Source organism: Sturnira hondurensis, unplaced genomic scaffold (genome assembly GCF_014824575.4).
Source record: "Sturnira hondurensis isolate 20B ecotype Veracruz unplaced genomic scaffold, ASM1482457v3 Scaffold0014384, whole genome shotgun sequence".
Lineage (NCBI taxonomy): Eukaryota > Metazoa > Chordata > Mammalia > Chiroptera > Phyllostomidae > Sturnira > Sturnira hondurensis.
The window spans coordinates 9,052,945-9,077,057 of record NW_028087015.1 but is presented as its reverse complement, the minus strand read 5'-3'; the positions used below and the strand labels follow the sequence as shown (position 1 = coordinate 9,077,057).

General features: G+C 53.3%; 1 protein-coding gene across 3 annotated transcripts in view; it reads left to right on the top strand.

Moving 5' to 3' along the window:
- LPCAT1 (lysophosphatidylcholine acyltransferase 1) overlaps window positions 1-24,113 on the top strand; it is a 41,992-nt gene that overhangs the window by 2,179 nt on the left and 15,700 nt on the right. For 2 of the 3 annotated variants that reach the window (XM_037062956.1, XM_037062959.1), the window contains exons 2-3: window positions 14,343-14,485; window positions 22,557-22,771. In XM_037062956.1, coding sequence (XP_036918851.1) covers window positions 14,343-14,485; window positions 22,557-22,771 — 358 coding nt within the window. Of the gene's footprint in view, window positions 1-14,342; window positions 14,486-22,368; window positions 22,431-22,556; window positions 22,772-24,113 lie in introns of those variants that run through there. The other variant, XM_037062958.1, reaches the window with a different exon arrangement.

Here is a 24,113-nt window from a genome sequence, read left to right as displayed (position 1 = left end):
CCCACTTCCAGCTCTGAAGTTCCTCTTTTCTGAACTCACATACCAGTGTCAGTGAGCGCTTACTTCCTGGAAAGCAGACTGGCTTCCTGTACACTTTGGAACTGAGTCCTGGGAGGGCAGAGGCTGGGGAGTGCACCCTCCCCCCGGCCTAATCCCCAGAGAGGATTACCAGGAAGGCTGAGTCCTGGGAGACTCCCTCTCACCAGACCTGCAGTTGGTGGCCCTGCATGGAATTTACCCAGAAGTGAGCGGTCTTGAGTCCTTAGCAGATGCCTGAGATTCGATTTTAAAAAAAAGAAAAGCAGCAGACACCTTGGTTGGTCTCCACCTGGATCCTGAGTTAGGTGTGGCCATTCTGGAGCAGGGAATCCCACACTTTGTACACTCCCAGCCACTTGTGGTCTTGGCTTCAGTGCTTCCACCCCCACACACACAGACCAGGCCTGGCTCCTCTGACCTGCCAGACTCCTGGGCCCTGCCAGGTGTGCCCACCACACCCCTTGCTGCCCCTTGTGTCTGGTTGCTCCACGCCTGAGACTCCAAATCTAGGAGCCGATCTTTATCCGGCACTTCCTGTGACCCCAGCTTCCCCATGGGTGTGGAAGGCTAGAGGAATGGGGGGTGACCTGGCCTGAAGCTGGCATTCTCAGGGAAACACAGGATGGAGGATTTCCAGGACAGCGTGTGTCCCATGGGAGAACAGAGAAGGCCTCACCCTCCCTGGACACCTGGAGGCTAAGGCTCCAAGTGGATAGCAGGCCACAGGTCTCTAACCACCTGGGAGCCTGATGGTGATGCCTCTTTTGGCACAGTTGTAGCCCCGTGGGATCCAAGAAATCCCCACTGTCCTCGTGCTGGTCACTCAGTGCAGCTGTGGGAGGGCGGTGAGCGGAGGGTCAGGTGCAGTGTCCCCATGTCCCAGGTGAGGAGACAGGCCCAAGGGCAATACTGTCCCGAGTCCTGGGCAGTGAGGGCTACCTCAGTGCAGGCATCTGACCTGTCAGGGAACCGGCTTGCTCTTCTGACTCACCGATTCTGACTTACGGAGGGGCACACACGTCAAGTGAGGTTGGGAAGGGAGATTCAAGGTTGAAAAAAACTTGTCTTTTCAGTTTTTATGCTCTTCTGTCCTGATGTGTGGATTTTCGACTTTCGTGTATGTTTTATATATGTATGTATATGCATATACTCACACACACATCATGTACACACAGAAGTGTATACACTTATTTACATATTTTATACATATATACACTGGAGTATTTATACACACACATTACATAATGATACAGAAGTATACGTACACACTCATACACAATACATACATATACACAGAAGCATATACAGGCACACACAGAAGTATAATCGTACATACTCACATGCGTTATACATACACAAGTACACGCACACAGTTTTGTTTTACAACCTCTTTAATCTCTTAGTGCTGAGAAAAGCACAGCCTTATTTCTCATTAAAAAAAATCAGGATTCTGCCCCTAAAACAATGGTCACTCAAAAGTGTGCTGCAGGAGCTGGACACCCTGCCCACCCTGCTAGGCCCACAGGCCTAAAGGCTCCGGGAGGGCCCGTCCCTGGTGATGGAGACCATCCAAAGAGGTGCCCTGGGCTCTCCTCCTCGGGTGGGTCTGAGCAAGGCTCCCACAAAACCATGCTCCACCAAGTGCCATGCCTGCCCCTCCCGCCTGCCCCTGACAGCCCTGCTCCCCTGTCTCCCTGCCCCTGGGACTGTCAGCCAACACAGCAGGGTGAGGTGCCACCATTCCCAGAGCAGGCATGGGAATAGCCTCTATGGAGCCCCTGGAGCCCCTGTGGGTGGGTTTGTGGGGTGCATTAGGGCAGCCCCTGTGTCCCGTGGTTGGGTTTGTGGGGCACGTTAGGGTGGCCCGGCCTGGCCTGAGCTGTGTTTCTGACATTACTGGTGTTGCATAAGCCTGCAGTCTAGCTGTGAAGTGCAGCGTTTTGAAAATGAGCCCAGAGGAAAGCATGTGTTTGGAAATAATGTGTTGAATGTGACCAAGTTGCTGTACAGCTCCCAGGGCTGCATGCAGTACGTTCCACCTACAAGTGAAAACATACAGCATTTGTCTTTCTCTGACTGACTTATCTCACTCGGCTTAGTGCTCTCCTAGTCCATCCGTGCTCTCACAGGAGGTGAGGTTTCCTTTTTTACGGCTGCGTAGAATTCCACTGTGTGACCGTACCTCAGCTTTTTCATCCACGCATGGATACAGAGAATAGACTGACAGCTGTCGCAGAGGAGGGGAGTTGGAGGGCTGGGGGAAAAGGTGAAGGGATTAAACAAAAGCAAACAAAAAACTTCATAAACACAACGGTGCTGGTTACCAGAGGGAAAGGAAGGTAGGAGAAAGGTTGAAGCCGGGAGAGGGGGCATAAATCGGGATGGAAGGAGACTTGACTTTGGGTGGTGAACATACAATACAATATATAAATGATGTATTATAGAATTGTACACTTGAGCCCTATATAATTTTATGAACCAATGTTACCCCAATAAATTCAGTTTTTTAAAAAAGCTAGTGGCTTGTTCCTTAGCACGTTATCCATGTTGCAGCCTGTGGGCTTAGATGTTCTAAGAGCTGAAACCTTTCAATGCTGCTGTTACACGGCCATGTGGCAGTTGACATCCCATCTTCCTTTGGGCATGCTTTGCCGGGCTCTTGCTTTTGGTGGCAGGCCACAAGCTGCCACAGACAGCGCTGGCCAGAGCCGCCAGCCTCCCCTGTGTTGGGGCCTGCCGCAGGTTCCTGTGGGGCTGCAGCTGTTTTCCACTTAAGAGTCGTATTTCCATCTTGAAGCTAGAATGGAAGCTAGAATACTGTGAGGATACCGCACCTGCTTCTGTGTAGTTTTGGAGTCAAAAGAAAGGCCATACTGTGAGGTATCTTACAGAAATGCAAACACCACACACAACGGGAGTGCGGAGATCTGACGAAGCCTGACAGGCATTCCACCAGGTCGGAAACCACTGGAAGAAAAGGAAAAGGCCCTGGCCTGCGCAGCTGGTCGCTTCAATCCCCACCCAGGGAACATACAAAAATCAACCAACGAATGTATAAATGGGTGGGACAAGAAATCTAGGTTTCTGTCTCTCTCTAAAATCAATTTTTAGAGCAATTTTTCCTAAAAAAAATTATTTGCCGTGTGCACATTTTTAAAAAACATTTCACAATTTTACTGTTTCAAACCTCCTAGGATACCAACATGGAGCTGAGCCTCTCCATGCCATGTCTCACACAGGGCCCCAAAGATTTGGAGGGCAAGGACCAGCATTGGACTCCCGGTGGGGCCTGCTGCTCCATGGCCTGCCCGGGAGGCTGAGCTGCTCAGAAGTGACCTTGGTGCCCAAGACAGCCAGGAATGCCAGTGGGCTGAGGGCCCAGTGTGTGTCAGGCACTGAATGCCCACTCTTGGGGTGAGGGTGTCACATCTTAGCCCATTTACTCTCCCCTGAGCCCCCTGGGAGATGAGATTTTACAGAAAGTGAGGAGTGGGAAGAGAAGTGAGAAGACAAGAAGAGCATTCAGGGGAGAGGGGGACACCAGGATGTCATCGTCCTGAAGCAGGGGTGGGACATCAGTGTCCCACATGGCTGTTCTGCCTGTGCCCTTTATCCCTGCCTGGCCCCTCCCCCCCACCCCTTCCACAGGCCTAGCCCCAGAGCCTTTGCACTGGCCTTCCCCCTGTGGGACCCTTCGCGTTCTCCCCCTGCACTTCCTCAGCCTTTGCTTGAATCCCACTGGTCATTATAGAGACCTTTCTCAACTCCCCTGGAGAAAAGATGCTCAGCGCAGGTGTGCCCACCTTACCCAGACACCTGTTGTCTGCTCATTTGTGGCATTCCCCCCACCCTCCTCTGTCTTGGGGCCCAGCCTCTGGCCAGTGAGCACCGTGGTTGGCATCTGGGTCATAGTTTTCCTTGGAGACCTGAGTCCATGTGGCAGGTGGCTACTGATGTTCCCAAAGGTCTACTTCCCTGGCCCTCAGGTGGAGGCTTTTGTGCTCATCTGCTGATGCATGTCCTTGGGGCCAAAGGCTCTTGAACGTGGACTGCAGGCTCTGCCCGGCCGCCTCAGGGTCCCCAGTGCCATGATCTCTGCTCCCTTCACCTGGAGGCACCCCGTGCTGCCCACTGCGTTGACCGCTCACTGAGGGGTTTATTTCATGCTTCGTTCACCAGCTAGATGGTGGGCCCCATGGCCTCGAACTGTCTCTTGGGGCCTGGCACTAGGGGCATGCATGTGCTGGGCCCGTGAAGCCACCAGTGCTGATGTTGGAGCCAGGCAGGGGCTTGAGCCAGGCAAGTTCAGCCAACATGAAGGCTCTGGCCTTCTGGCTGGAACCCACGGGTGCTGGCTAAAGGGCAGGCAGGCAAGGACTGTCTGCCAGTGGTGGGTTTCCATGGAGGAGTTCCTGGGTTTAGGGTGTCATCTTGAGGGCTCCTTAGACCCAGAGGTGCTGACCCATGAAGAACTGTGTGGACCTCTTGCTGCCTCACAAGACCCACCACCATCCTCAGGGCATTGAGAATGGTCAGTACAGCTGTCCAGGAAGATCGCTTTGCCACTGGAGTGCGGGACAGACTTGTAAACTCAGGCGGAATTACTGAAATGCACTCATTGTGCAGAAGCCTCCAGATTGGGCAGTGAGTGCTAAGATTTGAGTCGAGAGCTGTTGAATAGTAATGATGGGGATGTTGGGGCTGGCTGAGGGTTTGAAAGACAAAAATAGCTGCATTTAATTTTAGATGCAAGCGGGGTAGCTAAGAAGAAATAGCACACATGGGACAGTAAGCCTGGGCTCAGGAAGGAGTTTTCCCAAGTGGAAGCAGCACAGGCTGAAGTCGCACAGGTGTACCCAAGCCTCAGAGGGGAATGCAGTTGACCTTTAGGGCCAGGAAGACAGTCAACATTCACATGTTAGTAAGAAAAAGGCAAATGAGTCCATGTGAGTTCAGGCAAGTCACCAAAGAAGCCCAGATGCCCAATACACATGCCGTGTTGTCCCCACTGAAGCTGCCCCTCAGCCGTGACCTGCACTCCTTGGCCCCCCACCAGTTGCTCCCACCTCAGCCCCCAGGTTGGCACCTTGGCCCTCTAGTCACCTTCGTGTTTGTCTTTTTGTAAAGAGGAAGCTCTTTCTTCAGGGCAGTGGTGCCTAAGACAAGATGAAACTGACCACGACCATTCAGAGCATGGGCTCTTTGTTTCACTTTTGCTTTGAAGTACTCTATTAGAGCCAGTGTGAAGATTACTGTTTATTCCGTGCTGAATGCAGCATCAGGTGAGGACCAGCAGTATCCCGTGCCTGGCAAAGGTGTGTGGCGACTGGGGACGAGCACCGAGGAAAACTACTCTCGGGCGGGTTGCTGGGTTTGTGTGTGTGCCACGTCGGGACCAGGGCTGAACCTCTGACGCTCTTTCCAGGCTCAGCTCCAGGCTCCTGTGGCTGGTGGTGGCGTTTTCTAAGGAAAGTGCTTGATCGTGCCAGCTGATGGGACTCCTGTGAGGATTGCTCTGCTTTTTCTAAGTTGTTTTTTCTTTAAAAGGAAAAATAAAATTAGACATCTCTTTTCTCTCACTGCATCCAGAGAAAGTGGCCCCAGTGGACTTGAACGTGACTCCATGGCTCTGCAGACTGCTTCCTGCCGGGCAGGCTGCGGTGCGGGGGCCCAGACAGCTCACGGCATCAGATGTTGGCTTCCCAATTTTAGAGTATTCTGTCTGTGCTAAATTAGGATTCTCAAAAATAACAGGCTTTTTTTTTTTAGATAAGTAACAATGAAAAATAAGGTTAATTCCCTAGGCAAGGTTTTTCTGTTTGTCTCACACGGCCCCAGAGACCTTTCTGCGGAGTGTAGGTACTGCATCTCCAATCTGTCCCTCGTGGCATGAGCTTGAGGTGATGAAGGCCAGCCTCCCAGGGCGTGTGGGAGGAGCACACAAGACCCAGACCCAGCAACCGCTGCTCTAACGACTTCTGAACCCTGAAGCACATTTCTTTGTTCCAGAGATAAGCCCTTGTCCTCCCACGACCAGACTCCAACTGGCCTGGCTGGAGTGCCCCTCCCGGTTTTGGTGAAGGGTTAGTGCACCTGTCTAGCTTTCGGTTCCTCCTTACCTCTCTAGGAGTCCAGCATGGGCCCTCCTGCATGGCCAGGGGGTGCGTGTGTGAGTGAGGTTCTGGAGCCAGCCCTGCAGAGATGCTGGGGTGCCTGGTGTGGTAAGAGAACAGAGAGAGGCCAGTGTTCCCAGCAGAGGTTGGGCAGGGGACCTGGGGTCAGAGGGTGACCCTGCAGCCATGCAGAGCTCCAAGCACGAGGGGTGGGGTCTGGCAGTGTGCGGAGGGCCAGGTGGGAGCTGCCATGTTGCACCTCGGAGGAGGAGGGGGTCTTGGGTTCTGGACTTGTTTTGGAGGTGGAGCCAGTAGGAAGTGGTAAGAAAGAGAGGTGGCAAATATGACTCCAACATGTGCGTCTACTGTCCAAACCAGACCTGAGGGAGAGACAGAGTCGCCTTCTCAGCAGGAAAGGCCAGGCCTGAACAGCCCGGCCGGCTCAGTTTGGGTGGTGGTCGTGCATGGCTGTGGGTTGCCATTTATGCTGTTGTCGTGGAGTACGTGTCTGGAGCCTTGGGCAGCAGACCAGGCTGGGGTGCCACATCAGAGTCATCATCCCTGAGTCAGGCCAGTCAGTGTCCGAGGGTGGGAGGCGCACAGAGGAGGGACTAGGTTCTGGGCCTGGGGCGACTTCCCGCTCTGGGCACCCTCTTCTTGTCGTTTCTCTGAACCTTGGCTTTTGCTCTGACCACCTGGTGGACCTTGGGAAGCTGCCTCACTGGGTCTCAGTTTCCCTACCCATTCAAGTGCACCCCCTGTATCCTCTCTCTGGGACAGGGACCACACCCTGCTTTCCCTGGCAGCATTGTCCCTGCCTGTCCGCATCCCGCTTGGCCTTGCTCTGCCCTTGGTGCACAGGCTGTCCTTCGGGGAGTTTAGTTCCCCGAAGTTGATTTCTCTTCTGTGTCGTTCCTGGCACTGCTTCTCTGTGGCCTCACAGGGCCTGTGCTCTGAGACACAGCCCGTGAGCTGGTGAGCCGTTTCCCTCAGTTCCTGACTGCATGTGGGGACCTGGTGGGCTGGGGGCAGGACGGGAGCTCCTGGCCTCTGGCATTTGCCCTCTGGTGGCACAGCAGGTCAGCCCCAGCACCTCTGTGCCCCAGGGTCTCGTGTTCATGTTTGCTGTAGCGCCCCCATTAGTCCAGGCTCCACCTGTTCTCCGGGCCGCACTCCTGTTAATGGTTGGTCTACCTCCTGTGTGCTCAGCTAGGTCTGCTGTCCTTGACAGATGCTTCATTCAGATGTAAATTAATCTAAGTTCTGTTGCATTCCTTACTATGACATAAGAAGCTAATTGCCACCTCGGGACCTGTCCTCCTTGCCTGCTGTAACTCATAGCTCCTCCCTCAGGCTGACTCGTGTCTGACTGTCCCACAGGTGGTCTTCAGCTCACCTGTCCTTGTGAGCAGTGCCCGGGGAGGCCAGCTGGCAGGTGCACACACACAGGCCCTGCCCGAGTTCTCACCCGCAGCACCCAGGCTGCAGTGCCGCCGTCACAGAGTTCAGTGGGAGACCCACCCTGAGCAGTGGTTGTCCCCAGAACCTGCAGGAGGCTGTGTTCAGCCTCCTCCTGGGCCACAGTGCTGCAGAGCTCTGGCCACGTGACATCTGGGGGCTGACGCTTTGGACGGTCATTTGTTTTCCCTCCTCACCCCTGACTTTGGAGAACGTCCGCAGTGACTGAGGGTAGACTGCACCCCCACTGGGTGTGAGCACAAAGTCTCTCTACTTCTGTTGACGTGAGTTTCAGAAACTTTGAGGAAAGAATTAAGGTGTGGGATGTGCTTGTCTGCAGTGCTTGTTTCTCTGACCAGCAGGCACTGTTGTGCGTGGAGGTGCCTATGTGTTCTGTGGAGAATGTGTGTCTTCAGTGTGTCTTGGGGTGTTGTCACCGCCCTCCGGAACGGCGGTTCATTATTCCTCCCACAAAGGAGCACACTGGCGTGGAAACGCACCTTCAGGAGCGTTTTCCCTGTAAGCCGCCCGCCGCCATGCTAACTAGTGATGGGGGCCAATGCCCGCCAGGTTCTTGGAGCTGCCGCACCCTCTCCCCTCGGAGCAGTCACCTCCTCGCCTTGTGCTTTCCTGGCTGCAGGTGTTGCTGGAGTCTTGCATGGCTGGCTGGGGTCCCTGGGTGTGGGGTCACTCCAGCGTGCGTGCTTGGAGGGCACAGAGCATCACAGTGCCCTGGCCAGCCTGCCCACTCCTAGCCAGGGTGTGTTTCACTGCAGTGACCCTGCCCGGCACAGGGACAGCATGGAAGGAGACAAAGGGGACCCACATGCTGTAGAGATCCTTGCCTCCTAACCAGCATCTCAGTGGTTCCTTGTTGGTTAACGAGACACGAGGCACTCGGCCTGATGTGCATGTGGACAACGCCAGTGGCTGCAGTGGCCTTGGAGCCCGTGCGGGGCGCATCTGAGCGGTGTAGCCACAGGTGCCTCAGAGAGCCGGACTGGTGGGTCAGGTGAACTCACTGGGAACGGGGGACAAGAACTGTCACTCTCGTACTTCTTGTCATGGGAAGTCTTCGTTGTTTTCCGAATGTATTAGTTTGGGCTGTCCTAGCAAAGTACCACGGATGGCAGCTTAAATGAATTTAAGAATTTACTTTTCCCAGTCCTGGCAGTTGGGTGTGTGAGGTCCTTGGCATGCAGAGGACCTTGGCACATGTGTGTGTGATGTGCACATGTGCCTGTGATGATGGGCCACATGGTAAACATATGAAGCCCATTCGTAGCATGGATTATGAGCGACACTCAAACTCCTCCTTCTGTGGTATGGGCTCCCATGCCCGGGCCCCTTGCCAGCTTTCCTGATCATGGCTGCACTACAGTGTCCAGGTTCATTTTCTACGCTTTCTACCCGAACCTAGCATCAGCGGAGCCTAGGAGCCTTGGGTGCTGTAGGTCTTCAGAGGCCGAGGGCAGCCCGCACACTTCTCCCTGCACCTGGGCCTTTCCCTGCCCAGAGTTCTCTGCTGGGAGCCCTGGATGAAATATGTGGGTTGGGATGGGTGATTCGCCTTCAGATCTAGTTTCATTCGGCCACTCGGTAACACAACTGTGCTGTGGATATGTATGCCAGTGTTATTCATGTCATACCCCTTTTCAATGGGACGGTTTATCACAGCCAGTTTTCAGTAGTTAAGTAACTCTGCCAGGGACTCGTAAGGGTGGATCCCTGTGGAACTGTGTTACAAACCCTCCTCGAGCTCACGAGAAGGGTAACTACCTGGCACTTGGAACAGTGGCCGGGACTCCTGTTAGTAACGGGAGGGCTGCAGCTGTCACCAGCATCTTGAGAGGGATGCGGACCCCTGCACCCTTTTCCTTCCCCATCCACAGCCTTCTTCCCAACATACCGCTGCTTCTGCCTCCTTTGAGACTGGCCCCCAGTGCCTGGAACACCAGCCACTTGTCACCAGGGAGCAAGTCCTCCCACTCTAGGACCGATGCCCAGTCATCCCAGGCTAGTGCCATCTGCCAGATGCCACCCCACCTCCCTGGGGAGAAGGGCCCCTGTGAGAGAGGCTCTGGTGGGAGCAGGCCCAGGAGGACCTTCCGTGGGTGAAGGTGTCTGTGTCCATATCCAGCACAGAGCTTATTTGGAGTGTGGGACATCACCTGACCTCTCTCCCTGGGGGTATCCCTTCACCCTGCATCCTTCTGATGGAGAACAAATACTAAGACTCAGTCAAGCCATGGGCTTGCCCTCTGGGCCAGCCAAGGAAAAGAGCACAGCCGCCTCAGGGGACAGTCACCAGGTCCAGCCCGGTCACTGATTCCCGTGTGCGCTGGGTGTTCAGCTAGAGCTGCCTGGAAACAGCACAGTGGCTCCGTTTTCGTCAGACAATACTTGTTCTGTGTGTTTTCAGTCCAGCCAAGATTTCCTGGGGATTCCTTTCTAGGGCTACCCTCTCCTTTCTCAGCACCACCAGAGCTGTGTGTGTCCACGTGGCTCTGGTGGCTGCTCTGGCACATGGTCAGCCTGGGGAGGCTAAGGCCTTTGGCCAGTTTGCATCAGGGCTGGGGAAGAGTGAGGGCGCAGGGAGGCAGGTGGCTGGGTCTGGGATGGACGCAGATGACAGAGCCTGTGAGGTGGGCCAGAAAGGGTGAGGGGACAGGAGGGCACAACTTGGGGGGGCAGCCTACTCTCAGAACAAGTGACCAAAGCCCACAGAAGATTCTGGAAGGAGCTACCTTTCAAGTCTTGCCCTTCCTGGGGATGGTTTCTGCCTCCTGGTGTCAACCTGAGTGTGGCAGAGAGCACACAGGCCATGTGCCTGGGCGAGGTGAGGGCAGAGCCCCTGCACCCTGTGGAGTGCAGTTTATCCAGCACTGTATGTATGTGTGTGTGTATATATATATATATATATACACACACACACACACACACACACATCATAATACACACACACACACATACACACACACACCAATAGAACCACTTCCTTCCTCGTCCCCCCAGGCAAGGCCATTCACCCAGAGTCTGCACTGTGTCCCCACCGCCCACTCCTCATCTCACTGGAGGCTTGCTGTTTGCTGAAGTCGGCCTGTTTCTACTTGGAAACCAGGACTGTGCCCTTTGTGATGTGTATGGGAGTGGGAGCACAGCGCATTGTCTGAGGTCCACACACTGTGTCCTGCATGGAATGGCCCAGTGAACCCGTGGCCACTGACCAGCCTACAGGAACCCGCGTTGCTAATTAACTAAACAACCTGGAAAGCAGTGCTCCAGCCCCGAATCAGGGTGCCGGGCAGGCTCAGGGCCCCCGGGACGTTGGCCAGCTTCCACCTGTTTGTCCGGAAGGAGTGTAGCACTGCCTCCGTCCCGGTCCGCAGATGCATGGGATGTGGTGCTGGAAGCCACGTGCTCTTCCCAGAACCCCATTGTAATGGAGGGAAATTGTAGCACACCCCACTGTTCTTTAGACATTGTTTCTGCAAGTGGGGACTCTGACTAATATGTAGCTCGTAGATGAACAGCATGTTTGTGTAAGAATCCTGGGAAAGGTAACTTTAAGAAATAAAGACTCGGGCCTTCAGGCGTCCCAGCTCTGAGTGGATCCAGGATGACTAAACCAGGCTGACGCACACGGGACCAGCACTCGCCTTATTGGAATGGACTCTGCTCGTCTGCATGTAGAGAACTTTTCAACCCGCACCTTGATCTTTTTGTTCTGTTCCCCTTTCCTTCCTTGCAAAAACCTCTGCTCCCGCCGAAATGGGAGATGGGCTTTGAGATGTGAGTCCCCCATCTTCCAGGTGGTGGCACCTGAAAATAAACCTCTCTCCTTGACTTCAACACCTGCCTCTCGAGTGCTGGCTTTTGCAGCTGCAGGCAGCGGACCTGCAGTTTGGTTACACCATGAGATCCGTTTGTCGTAGTCCGTGATTTGTAGTAGAAACCGTCCTGGAAACAGAACATGCCTGCAGGGCCAGGCATGGTGTGGACATCATGCCTCCAGGTGTGCAGACTTTCTCCGATTTTCAGTTTCTGTGCCTGGTCACTCCGTCTGCAGTGCGGGCACCAAATAGTGCTTTATGGGAACAAATAGTAACTCTCCACTAACTTGATGTCTCTGCAAATTGAGAAGGGAGGGCCAGCTGTCAATTTAAACAGCAAAGCAGATATGCTGAGCTCCCAGCCGGCACCCCAGCAGCGAGGGCAGCCTGTGGGGGCAGGGAAGAGGGTGTGGGAAAGGGGGTTGCATCTCGGGAACAGGAGGGAAGCGTTGCCTACAGACTTGTATCCTCTTTTCCCTCTGCAACAGAATTATAATCACAAAGGATGGAAGAGGACATACTTTAAACTAAGTGCTAAAAATAAAGGAAAGGCTACAAATTTGTAAAATTAAATTAAAGAGGTACTTAGAGAAAGTTACGTGTTCTCACTGTGACTATTGGGAAACAAAGTATTTCTGAAATCCGTGCTCCGGGCTTTTAGTGCAAGATGTGAAATAGACTGTTAGCATAGACTCAGAGTAGGAGAGACTCGTGCAAGAGCCAGAATCCGTGCAACTGAATAGGACCCAACAGAGACCAGGGACACATCAGACTGGTTCTGTAAGCAGATCCATAAAACTAGAATATCTGTCAACATGGGCTGAAAAGTTGTGGAAGGCACAGATGTGTTAACAGTGAGACCGTAGATCAGGACTGACGTGAATGTCACAGTGAATGTTACCCCGTTATCCAGAAGTCAGGATCAGGAAAACTCTGAGGACTTCTAGAGATTTCCCCATTGACAAAAGCACTGAAATGAAATCAAGAAAAAAGACATCTTGATAAACACTAGCCTTAGAAACATTGAGACAGCAGTCAGAAATCTCTATAGAAATCTATCTAGAGATAAATTTCTTTTATCTTTATCTTTATTTTTATCTTTTATCCAGCAGCTGGCTAGAATCCTAACGTCCTTCTCATGGGATCCACCCAGAGGAGGCAGCTCGGGAGGGGACCTAGAGTCAGATCACCTAGGATCCAGGGATGACTCAGTCTCAGAGGCACAGTCACAGGCAGACCCAGGGATTCCTGTTAAAAAAGACACCATTACGTGTCGCTTCTCAGCACTGTAGCCAAAGTTTCAATGACACAAGCTGTGAACACATCACTAATGGTGAGTGAGGACAGGCACAGGATTTCCCGCTGGATGCAAGGAGACCTGTGATGAAGTCCAGCGCCCAGTCACGATTTAAAGCAGAACACAGTTCTCGGAGAGCCAGGAATGGGAGGTGCATGTTCTCACCAGTGAGGGACTTGTACTGACAGCCTGGAACCAGCGCCCACTTAATAGGAAGAAGCATCGCCACCAACCCCAGCAGGGCAGCAGGCCTGCCGTAGCTGCTTCTGCTCCGCCTCACACTGAAACTTGAGCCACCCGCCCCTGAAACGGGAGACGAGAAGGGCCCGCACACTTTGCCATCATTAGCAGAACCTGGTTATCAGATCCGCACCGTCCAACAGGCAGCCTCAGCCACAAGTGGCTTTTGAGCACTTGAAACACAGCGAGTAAAAGTTGGGACTCCCTGTAAGCATCACACTCACACTGGATTTCCAAGACCTGAGAAATGTGTGGGTGCTCTCATAATTTTTGTATTGAAGCGATAGTTCAGGTATATTGGGTTAAATAAACTATATATTAATTTCACCATCTCTAGTTTTTAAAAATGTGGCTGCTAGAAAATTAAAAATTATGCACGTGGCTGGCATTGTATCATGTGGAGCAGTGCTGGTCTTGGTAGGGAGCCCAAGGGACTCAGCAGAGCCTGAAGAAACAACCAGCGTGCACTCAACTGCGGGTGACAGAGACCCAGCAATGCCGTGGAGAGGGGCTTCTTAGGCTTGTTGGGTTGAGAACCCACCTGTCTCTTCTGTCTTCTCTGCATCAAACCTACATATTTGAAATTATTGGACATAAGCACTGCGTCTGGGCATCATAAAGCCTTTGTGAGTGTTTAAGTCTCTCATCCTCCCCTGGCCCATCTCTGACTGACCACCTGAGTGCTGGCTGGTGCAGCGCTGGAGCGTCACTTTGCGCGTGGACGTACTTGTGCTTCAGTGACAGCCACTGGTCCCCCCGGGACTCTCTCCGACTTAACCACTCTGCCGAACCCATGTGTCCATTGCTCCCACCCTGTGTTGGCACTGTCCCCTCACCTGTGGGGCCTGCCCTTCTCCATGGACCCCCCACCTACCTTCCCACTGTCCCCCAGCTAGACCCATGGTGGCACATTCTTTGCTGGGCTCCCTTGGGCTGGAAAGCCACCCAAATTCCCTGGTCCTCCTTGTAGTCCAATCTTGTCAGCTCCATACCTGCCACTTTGCCACTTCACAGATTCCAGCTTAGTGCCACAAAAGCACCCTCATATCACATAAGGCACAGCTTCGGGGCTGCCTGAGGGTGTGGGCATCGGGACAGAGGGCTTCGACTCCAGGCGAGAGCTCACCATCCCATGCCTCAGCCCACTCTCGGGGATGACTTGAGGATGGCGTGGGGAGGTGGGGCAGCAGGTCGCCCTGGGTAGGACGGCCAGGGTGCTGCTTGCCCCGCCCAGCCCTTTGCAAGAGAGCAGCACCCTGGCTGGGGCGTTACTGACCCAGCTCCTGTGCAGCTTCTGCAGGAGTCAGAGGGGAGATTCCCTGGTGACTGTGCTCCTGGAATGACCTCAGTCTGTCTCCCCAGATTGCAGTCATGACGCTGACGCTCTTCCCCATCCGGCTGCTGCTTGCCGCCTTCATGATGCTGCTCGCCTGGCCCTTCGCGCTCGTCGCTTCCCTGGGACCCGCAGAGAGGGACCCGGAGCAGCCCCTGGCCCTGTGGCGGAAGTAAGTTCTCGCCCGTGATGCTCTGATCTGGGGAGTCACAGGGCCGTTTCTTCGTTGTCACAGCTCCCAACCCCCCAGTGTGGTCCAGTCCATCCTCCCCTCCTCGAGGCAGTGTGCGCTAGGGCTGCACTCTCCCAGTGGGGACACTGCTACCCTGGCTGCCTCCTTTGAGGCCGCAGCCCCCTCCCAGCCACACCCCTGCCAAGGTCTCCAGCTTCTAACGGGGCCTGACGAGCCACATGACTGCTACTTCCAGGTCCCAAGCACAGAGCCCCTCATTTCCCATGTTTCCCAGCCCCCCAGGTGCCAGCTGGCATATGCTCCACCTGCCGCCCCAGGTCTGGTCTCTGCAGGGTTGCGTGTTCCTCCCTGCTTTGGAGACCTCCTTGCTTGTATGTGGTGAATATTAGCAACCTGGTGTTCTGTAGGCAGACATGTGAACACATCTCAGCTGAAGACCCAACGTGGACCTCACAAAGTTAAACAGTCACTGTTTTCCTGTTGGTTTAAGTGCCTAAAGCTGCAGTGTCAGAACAGCATAAGGATTTTGGTATCTGTAGCGTCTTAAAAGAGATCATTCCTACTGAGAACTCAAGTGCTGACAACCCTTCCGTGTCTTGGCAGCCTCAGTCCAAGGACCCTTGGATGGTTTGTTCCAAAGTAGAAGTGTTGTTGGTTCAGTGGACGGAGTCCACCAAAGTGCCCATAGGCTGAGTCTGGCTGCCACTCATTTTTCGTAAATAAAGGTTTGTTGGGACACAGCCACGCCCACTCGTTTAGGTGCTGCCCAGGCTTCAGTCATGCAGACCCGAGTAGTGGTGACAGAGACCACGCGGCCCACAAAGCCTACCGTACTTGCTGCCCAGCCAGTACAGGTTGAGTGGGTGAGCTCATCCTCTGTTCTCTGGAAAGAGTCGGAGCTGCAGGCACGCTGATACCCAGGGGAGGGTGTGGGAACTGGCCCCTGTCCTTAGTGTGGGCTCTCCTGACACCCACGCACCCTGGTCGGACAGGAGTTACACGCAGGGCAGAGGTTCGAGGGTATGCTGAGCTGTTGATGAACAACATGCTGTGGCCTGGCCTAGGGGTGGTTCGGGTGTCCAGGGGACCCTTCACATGGGGTCTTCATGCACTCGTGCTCATGGTATTTCATTTCTCAGACCATTCTCGGTTTCAGATGGACCGCAATCTCCCTCCCTAGGAGGTCTGAAGGCAGGCTGTGGCCGTCTCCCCACTCTGTCCGAAGCATAGTGCATGGCCTGTGTGTGCTGGACGGTAGTTCCCAAATGAATGAGTGAGTGCGAGGAGTGGGTGAGTAAGTGAATGATGGAGCCAGAGCCTGGGGGAGTGAGCGAATGAGCACGGGCTGCTGGGCCCCGTGTCCCCGTGGTCCCTGCGGCACTGGGCCGGCACGTGAGCCTCTGCGTTTCTCCTTCCGGGGATTTTAATTTCCTTTTGATGATCACATTTTTGGTGAGTGGTGTTTTTTTTTTAATGTTATTACTGTAAAATATAAATTTGGTATAAAATACAGAATGGAGCAAAATAAATCTAGACCAAATAGAAATCAAGATTTCCATTTTGGAAGGTTGAGAACCATAGCTAGAAAGCAGAGATTTTGTAGTTTTGACAAATTACAAATGATTTGATTAAAAGTTTGGGATTTTAGTAGTGACAGGAAAATGACACTTCCCAGCACTTTTTGTGTGAGTTCTTGTTTCTTCTGCTCTGTTCTTAGGCAGAGCTCTCCTGCCCCCGTCCTCCTCTCCCAGCTGCAGACTCTGTCTTTTCCAGATAGATGCCTCTGGGCTGGTTTCCATTCCTTAGACCAACTCCAGGAAGCCTTTCTTGTCTGTGAATAATTCACTTGGCCTCATCGAGTGATAAATGGGCCACAGCAAACAGTGCCTGTAGCCCTGCCTCACAGATGCCTCATGTACGTCCCATGTGAGTGGAGAGCCCCACACAAGGAGACACAGGGTGTCTTCAGTTTCACGTGCACTCTGGGCATATAAGTCCACAGAGACTGTGTATCATTCTGTGTGTGTGTGTACATGTATATACATGTGTATATGTGTGGGGGGGGCCAGGCACATGCGTTGTGTGCACATAGGTGTGTGGAGGGCATGTGCACCTGTGTGTGCTTACTTGTGTAGGTGTGTCTGCATGTGTGTTTTGTGAGTGCATGCATGCACGTGTGTGTGCATACTTAGGCTGCACACATTGCCCTGGGTTGAATTCCCGGGACACAGCCCTCAGGGTCTCCATGCAGCAGTATTACGGGAAACTCACTAATGCTGGGCCCTGGGCTGGGGGTGGTGCTCTCTGCACACAGAACTCCTCAGAGGGAGACGCAGTGACAGGGGCCAAGTGTGGCACCGGGGGAGTCAAGAGGAAACAGACTTCACAGCAATGGGGTTCAGAGCACATGCACTTCTGGACACAACGTGGAGCACCATTGTGCAGTTGGCGGGGGAGGGGGTCCCTTCCTACTGCGAGCAGCTGATTGCTTCTGAGCAGACCGATGTTAGATTAGGGAGCATTTTTCTGAGTGAAAGTTAGTGTCATCCAGAAGTTCCTAAATAAAAATCTTAGGCTTTTTAATGAGAGAAGGAAGGACACACTTTTGTAAAAGGCACCCACTCTAAGTTACTTTCCAAACACACAGTGTTGTGAAAACTGTTGTATCATCTTGCAAAACCTGACCAGCAGACTGACGCCAGAGCCAGGCCAGGCCAGGCCAGGCGGACCCACAGCAATGGTCGGTCTCCGTGTCGACCCTTTGGACTCATGTGGGGGAAGGAGTGTGTCTTAGTCCTCTCAGGCCACCTTAACCTAGAACCACCAGCTGGGAGACTAAACAGCAGACTCTCATGGCTGGATTCTAGAAGTCAGAGGTCAGGGGGCCAGCCTGGTTGGGTCCCTAGTGATGGCCTCTTTCTGGCTGCAGGTGCCACCTTCTCACTGAGTCCTCACAGGACAGGGGTCTCTCTTTCTCTTCTTATAAGGACACTGGTCCTATCAGATTAGAGCCCCTCCCTATGACCACATTTAATCTTATTTCCAAACAGTCATATTGGGGATTAAAGCTTCGATTTAGGAGTTTGGGTGGCATGCTTCATGTGGGAACTCTGCTCTCAGATCTGAGTCCATCTTCATGACAACTTCTGGTGCTATGTGTCCACTGGAGGCTGGACTTGAACTTACTTTTAGCTTTCCTCTGCTCTCCTGGAAGCCTCCCCCACCCCATGGTCTCAGTTTAGGATTGCCCCAGAGAAGCCCAGCAGCCCCCACATGCCCCTCACATCTACAGCTCCAGGATGTGGCCCAAGACATGCTCTTCCTCCTCAGCTGCCAATGCTTCACTCCCTGGGGTGGTCCCATTGATGCACAGGCCAGCTGTCCCCTCTCCCGTGGTCCGGGTGCTCCCTTTTATAGCACAACCATTTGAAATATGCACGTCAGTAGTCTCCAAGACCACGTGGATCTTAAAGATCCAGATGGACTGGGCTCTTGCTCCACTCCTCACATGCCTGCATATTCAGGGACCAACACCCCGGCAGTCAACCCCAGGGCAGTCAGGACACTCCCTCCATCTGGACACACTGTCTCTCTCCTCAGTGTCCAGTCATCCCCTCACCTCCGTGGCCCTTTCTCTGCTGTGGGCCTGTCATGTCCTCCTGGCTGCATCCCCCCCTTGCCGACTTTGGCTACAGTGAGTCCCTGTACTCTCCTGGTGAGCTCCTCTAGTTCAGGATGTCGGCAGCTTCCACAGGCCAGTGGTTCACAGGCTCCTTCCTCCATCCCAGACTTCTCCTCCGCCCCCCTTAGAGCTTACCTATATGTGGGTGGTCTCTAATTCGATGCCCCCAAACAGAGCTTCCAGGCTTCCATCTCCCCACCTGTTCCAGCCATAGCCCCACCTCCATCGATGGGACTTCATATTGTCTGTGGCCAGGCCAGGCCCAGGAGTTCCTGGGACCTTCCCTCTTTCACACATATCTTTCCCCCCATCAGGAAATGTAGTGGCTCCACCTCCAGTATGAACTTGACCCTCCATGTGGTCCCACTGCCTCTGGCCCAAGTGCCAGTGTGGCCTGTCAGCTGCTCTCCTGCTTCTCCGTGTCAACACAGCAGTCAAGGTTCCTCTATACATGGAGTCAGAGCGTGGGTCTCTGCTGCCTCAGCCCTGCAGGTGCTCTGTGTACAGGAACCGCAGAGTAAAACTCTCCTTCCCATCAGCACCTGTCAGCGCCCCCCCCATCCCCCGCTGTCTTCCTTCTCCTCCCTTCATCTCCTCCCACACTCCTATCTTTTCAGCTCTCTAATGCACTCCCGCCCCAGGACCTTTGCACAGGCTGTTCTCCCCCTTTGATGTGCTTCACTCAGATATGCACAGGGTTAGCTCATTACTGTATGTCTGTGCTCAGTGGTTTTCCCTCTGCTGTTCCGGACCCTCCTGGCTTTGCTTTCCTTTTATTTGTCTTGTTTCATGGATAATAGTTCATTTTGATTTACTCCATGATTCACTAATTTTTTTTAAAAAACTCATTTCCCACCCTAGAGAGTGAACTGCAGGCAGGCAGAGGTTTCTGCCTGGGTACCCTGATGTGCCCTCATGCCTGGCAGAGAGTGGGTGCTCAGTAGACATTGCATGAATGGAGGGAGTAGAGTCGTGAAGGAGGGCGGGTGGTAGAAGGCAAGTCTGCAGCCCACCCTTACAGGTCCCACTCTGCAGTCTCCACTCCCTGCTTGTAGTTTGTCTCCTGTAGGCACCGTGACCCCGAGGAAAGACCTGTTGCTTGGTCTCTTGAGGACAGACCCCTAACTACATGGTGGGAGGCAGTGAGGTGCATTTGTACGCGGTCTCACATTGCAGTGCCACCTTGTGGTGACTTAGTACACGCTCCTGTCGTGGTCATGGTGGTGGACGTTCCTTTCTCACGCCTGTGATTCTCCAAGTTGTGTGCCCATTAGCTGGCTTTGTGTTTGAACTTCCCTTCCTTGAGCTTTTTTTTTTATTTTGCAGAATGTCAACCTTTTGTTTTGCCTCTTAACAAAAGCATAGTGAGCCCTGAGCACAGACCTCGTGGTCACCGCTACTGCTGGGACCCTGTTCTCCTCCCAGCGTGTGTCACTCAGCTCCTGTCTGCTGCTCTCTTGGGCACCATCTGCTATTTCCTGGGCTTGCTTTTTCTTGTTTTTTTGTCCAAGACTTTATGGTGTGTCGGGTTCTTTTCTTAGAAGGAGGACATACGAGAAGAACTCAGATGTGTTTCATGTCTGCTAATATCTGTGATCTCCCTCTCCCTGCACAATTGATGGATAGTTTGGGAATAGAATTAAAGGTTCCAAACCTTCCCTGGCTGGTGCGGCTCGGTGGATTGAGCTCCAGCCCACAAACCAAAGGATTGCCGGTCCAATTCCCAGTCAGGGCACATTGCCTGGGTTGCGGGCCAGGACCTCAGTTGTGGATGTGCAAGAGGCAACCACACATTGACGTTTCTCTCCCTCTCTTTATTCCCCCTTCCCCTCTAAAAATAAATAAAATATTTTAAAAACTTTTTAAAGGTTCCAAATCTTATGTCCTCAGAGCTCTGAATATGTGGGCCTACTGCCTGTCCCACCTCCATGTTGTTGCTAGAACACCTGTTGGCTCCTCACGAGGAGGGGGCGGGGGGGTTAGAGTCTTTTTTGTCCTTTGTAACTTCAACAATTCTTGCAGGAAATTTTGAAGTGTGCGACTTTTTAAAAAATCCATTGTGCTCAGCACCTCGACGGTGTGAAGATTTATGTCTTCATTCAGCTCAGAGAGACTCTTCTCCTCTGCCCTTATAGTCTGTGCTGCTTCCCGCCTTTTTTCTGCTTGTTCCTGGAGATTCCCTGCTCCTCGTTTTCCAGACTTTCTCTTGAATTGGTCATTTCTGCAGCGAGACCATTGATTTCCAAGAGTGCTTTCGTGTTCTCTGCACTTCCCAGAGGGCCTCGTTCTTGACCTTGTGCAACAATACTGATGACAGTGTGAGTTTTTAAGCCCCTCCCCCTTCTGAGCCAGCTCTGGGCATCTCTGTGGCTCACAGTCTATCCCCTGTCACATGGCTAGGTCTGCCCAGATCCCAGACGTGAAGCTGTCCACATGTGTGCTAGGTGGAGGATGGAGGAGAAGGTGGCGGTCCCTGCCCTCATGTAGATAGATCTGTGTCCCGATGTGTTCTTCTGGAAAAGCTCGGGCGCCTTGGGCCTGTCACCGCAGGCTGAGCCTTAGCGTGAGTGGCGCTGGGCCCCNTGTGGCTCACAGTCTATCCCCTGTCACATGGCTAGGTCTGCCCAGATCCCAGACGTGAAGCTGTCCACATGTGTGCTAGGTGGAGGATGGAGGAGAAGGTGGAGGTCCCTGCCCTCATGTAGATAGATCTGTGTCCCGATGTGTTCTTCTGGAAAAGCTGGGGCGCCTTGGGCCTGTCACCGCAGGCTGAGCCTTAGCGTGAGTGGCGCTGGGCCCCGGCATCGAGCAGCCAGAGGGCTGTGCTCTGAGGCCAGCATCCATGCAGCCTTCTGCACTTTGGCGGGAATGGGATTCCTCTAAGACCTTTGGGGAACGGTCAGGTCACCCCCTCCCTCGCGTTTTGCTGTGGGCCACTTGAGCTTTGACCTGAGGTGGTGGGTGTATCCTTAAGAGAAAGATTGAGATTTGATCCCCACTTTTTAAAAACAGCTCTCCTCTTCCTCCTGCCTCCGAACCTGCCTTCCCAGGGTTGTTCCTGTTCCCATGGCAGCTTCCTCCACAGCCCCGTTTCTTCTTCCTCGAAGCTTCACTTCCTCCTCCTCATGTGTCACAGGGCGTCTGTCCGCTTTCATGTCTGTGCACGTTGTTACTGTGAACAATAACGTGCATCAGACATGTGCAGTGGGACACGTAGTTGCAAGTGTGTGCCTGCACAGTCCCACTGGCTCTAGCGGTAAAGCTTCGCGCTCGGTCCCTGGCATCCCCGTGTGCAGCCTCAGTCGCTGAGGATCCTCATCCTCAAGCAGATGTTTCCAGTGGCTTCTCAGGGTCCTGCACTCTTCTGGCAACCGGCGACGGCTCAGAGCAGTCAGGCCTCATCTTCTGGAATTTTCTTGAGAGTTTTCAAGCCTCTCGGGAGGTCAGTCCAGTGGGGCTTGAGGCTCTGGTGCTTCTGCAGTGACTTTGCCCAGGTTGACCACGGAGGTCAACCAGCGGCCAAGTGCGATGTGGCTCCTTGTGAAGCTGACGCCTTCTCCCTGTGGGCTGGCATGCGTGCAGCCCCGGTGACGCACTTGCCAGGACACTCGTCAATGTGCGGCTTCAGTGACATGTCGCATAGTGATCTTGTTTGTCATTGCCAGAGGTTACCATGAAAGGGAATGTACAGACTTAAATGCCAAAATCCTCATATGCTTAAAAAAATAAATAGGAAGTAAATTCAGTTGATCTAGGCTTGTTTTTATTTTATCTTCCACACTTACTGCTTATCTAATTATACCCAGAAAAGGCTCATTGTAATGACATGACATCTGATTCTGGGACCCTCGGACAACCTGTGGGAGGTGAGATTGGGGAGTTTACACGCAGGCCTCTCTCTGCTGCTGATCTCAGCTCCGGGTCATGCCCTGGTATGTGCACTAGGTGTATTCATGCTTTATCACTTAAAATGTATTTACATACTTAGAATGCTAGTAAATATTTTTCTAACCTTTAAGGTATCAGTATGTATAATTCGGCCCCTGTTATATATTCCTGGGTCCTGTGTTATCTTAAAGTTGCTGAGGGATGCAAGAGAGCTGGCCCTTGATTTTCCTGAATAAATGAATGAAGAAGACCCCCACTGCACATTTGAACAAAGGGAACAGTACCTTTCCCCTGTAGAGGACATTTCAGTAACAGTTGTTGCAAGTATGAATTGGCCCTGGATGGCTGAGCCAGGTCAGCACTGAGCCCCCAGGGCTGGTCACCGTGTGACTGGCCCCTTGTGACTGGCGTGTGCCTAACGAGGTGGGTGGGGCTGGGGCCCACCGCTTGGCCTCATTTGACTTGCGCATTCTCTCACAGGGTCGTGGACTTCCTGCTCAAGGCCATCATGCGTACCATGTGGTTCATTGGCGGCTTCCACTGGGTGGCCGTGAAGGGGCAGCAGGCCCTGCCCACCGAGGCGGCCATCCTCACCCTGGCACCACACTCCTCCTACTTCGACGCCATTCCTGTCACCATGACCATGTCCTCCATTGTGATGAAGGCTGAGAGCAGAGACATTCCCATATGGGGAAGTGAGTAAGACCCCTCCCCACCCACTGGAGGGAGGAGCCCCCCACCTGCTGGTTGGTGCTGGTCACTCCCACAGGGAATAGGCACTGGGTCTTGCGTTCCCCCTTTTTTCCTTCTTTGTGATCTCCTCTGTAATAGTAATTGTTGTGGTTTTTATTTTTTGTTAGCACACTATTGCCCTCAGCTATAACTCATTGAAGTACATCTTCAAGTTCTATCACAGAGGATTCCATCTAGAAGTGTGGGAACAGCTCAGTAGCTCCAGCCCGGTGCCCTAGTCGCTGTGCCCTAAACCCAGGCATGTGAGCATCCTTACGCTGCGTGACAGATTATGGAAACTGGTGGCTTAAAACAACAGAAATATGGGCGCTCTCTCTGGAGCCAGAAACTTCCTCATCGAGGTGTCTCAGGGCTGAGCTCCCTGGGGGACGCCAGGATGGGGAGAGTCCTTCCTGCCTCTCCCAGCTCCTCGGGCTCCAGGCGTCCCCAGGCTTGTGGCTGAGTCACTCCAGCATCTGTCTCTGTTGTCCCATGGCCCCTCCCTGTGTCTGTGTGTCTGTGTGTCTTATAAAGACACTTGTCACTGGGTAATCCAGGGCGATCTCACTTCAAGATCCTCACCTAATGACATCTGCAAAGACCTTTTCTTTAAAATGTTCTGGGGGTTAGGACGTGGACATGTCTTTTTGGGGTCACCACTGAGCAGTCACCGTCATTGTGGGAACTGTAAGTAACCTGGGGCAAGTTACTTACAGTTCCCACAATGACGGTAACTCACTTCACAGGTGAAAACATGCCCGGCCTGGCCCAGCCCAGTCCAGCTGGAGCGCTGTCCGTGGTGCCCCGGAGGGCCGGCCAGCCTGTGCCCCGTCTCAAATGCCTGGGTCTTCCTCCAGCTGCCCTACCCCTGCCTCTGCTCTCGTCCTCGCCTACCAGCCTCTCTGCCTTTACAGTTCACTTGGGTTCCGGAGCAGGGCTGGTCCAGGCAGAGGCAGGCCATGCTGGGGCAAGGGCTGTGGGAACAGGGGCATCCACTGGCCCCACATCCCTGCTTCATCCACCTGCTGAGTTCCCACATGGCACCTAACACATTAGTGTTCCTTTGACAGTTATACTGAAGACTGTTGTGTGGATTTTATTTTGATAAGATGGACATTTTGAGGGAAGGTCCGGTATATCACTGGCTGCTGTTGGCAAAATGGGAGCTTTCAATATTGACTTGATTAGATGTGGGCCAGGGGGCATCTCTCCAGGCCATGGTCACAAAGGGTCACAACAGGGCGGCTCTTAAACAACAGGCATTCATTTCTCACCGTTCTGCAGGCTGCATGTTCAAGCCCAGGG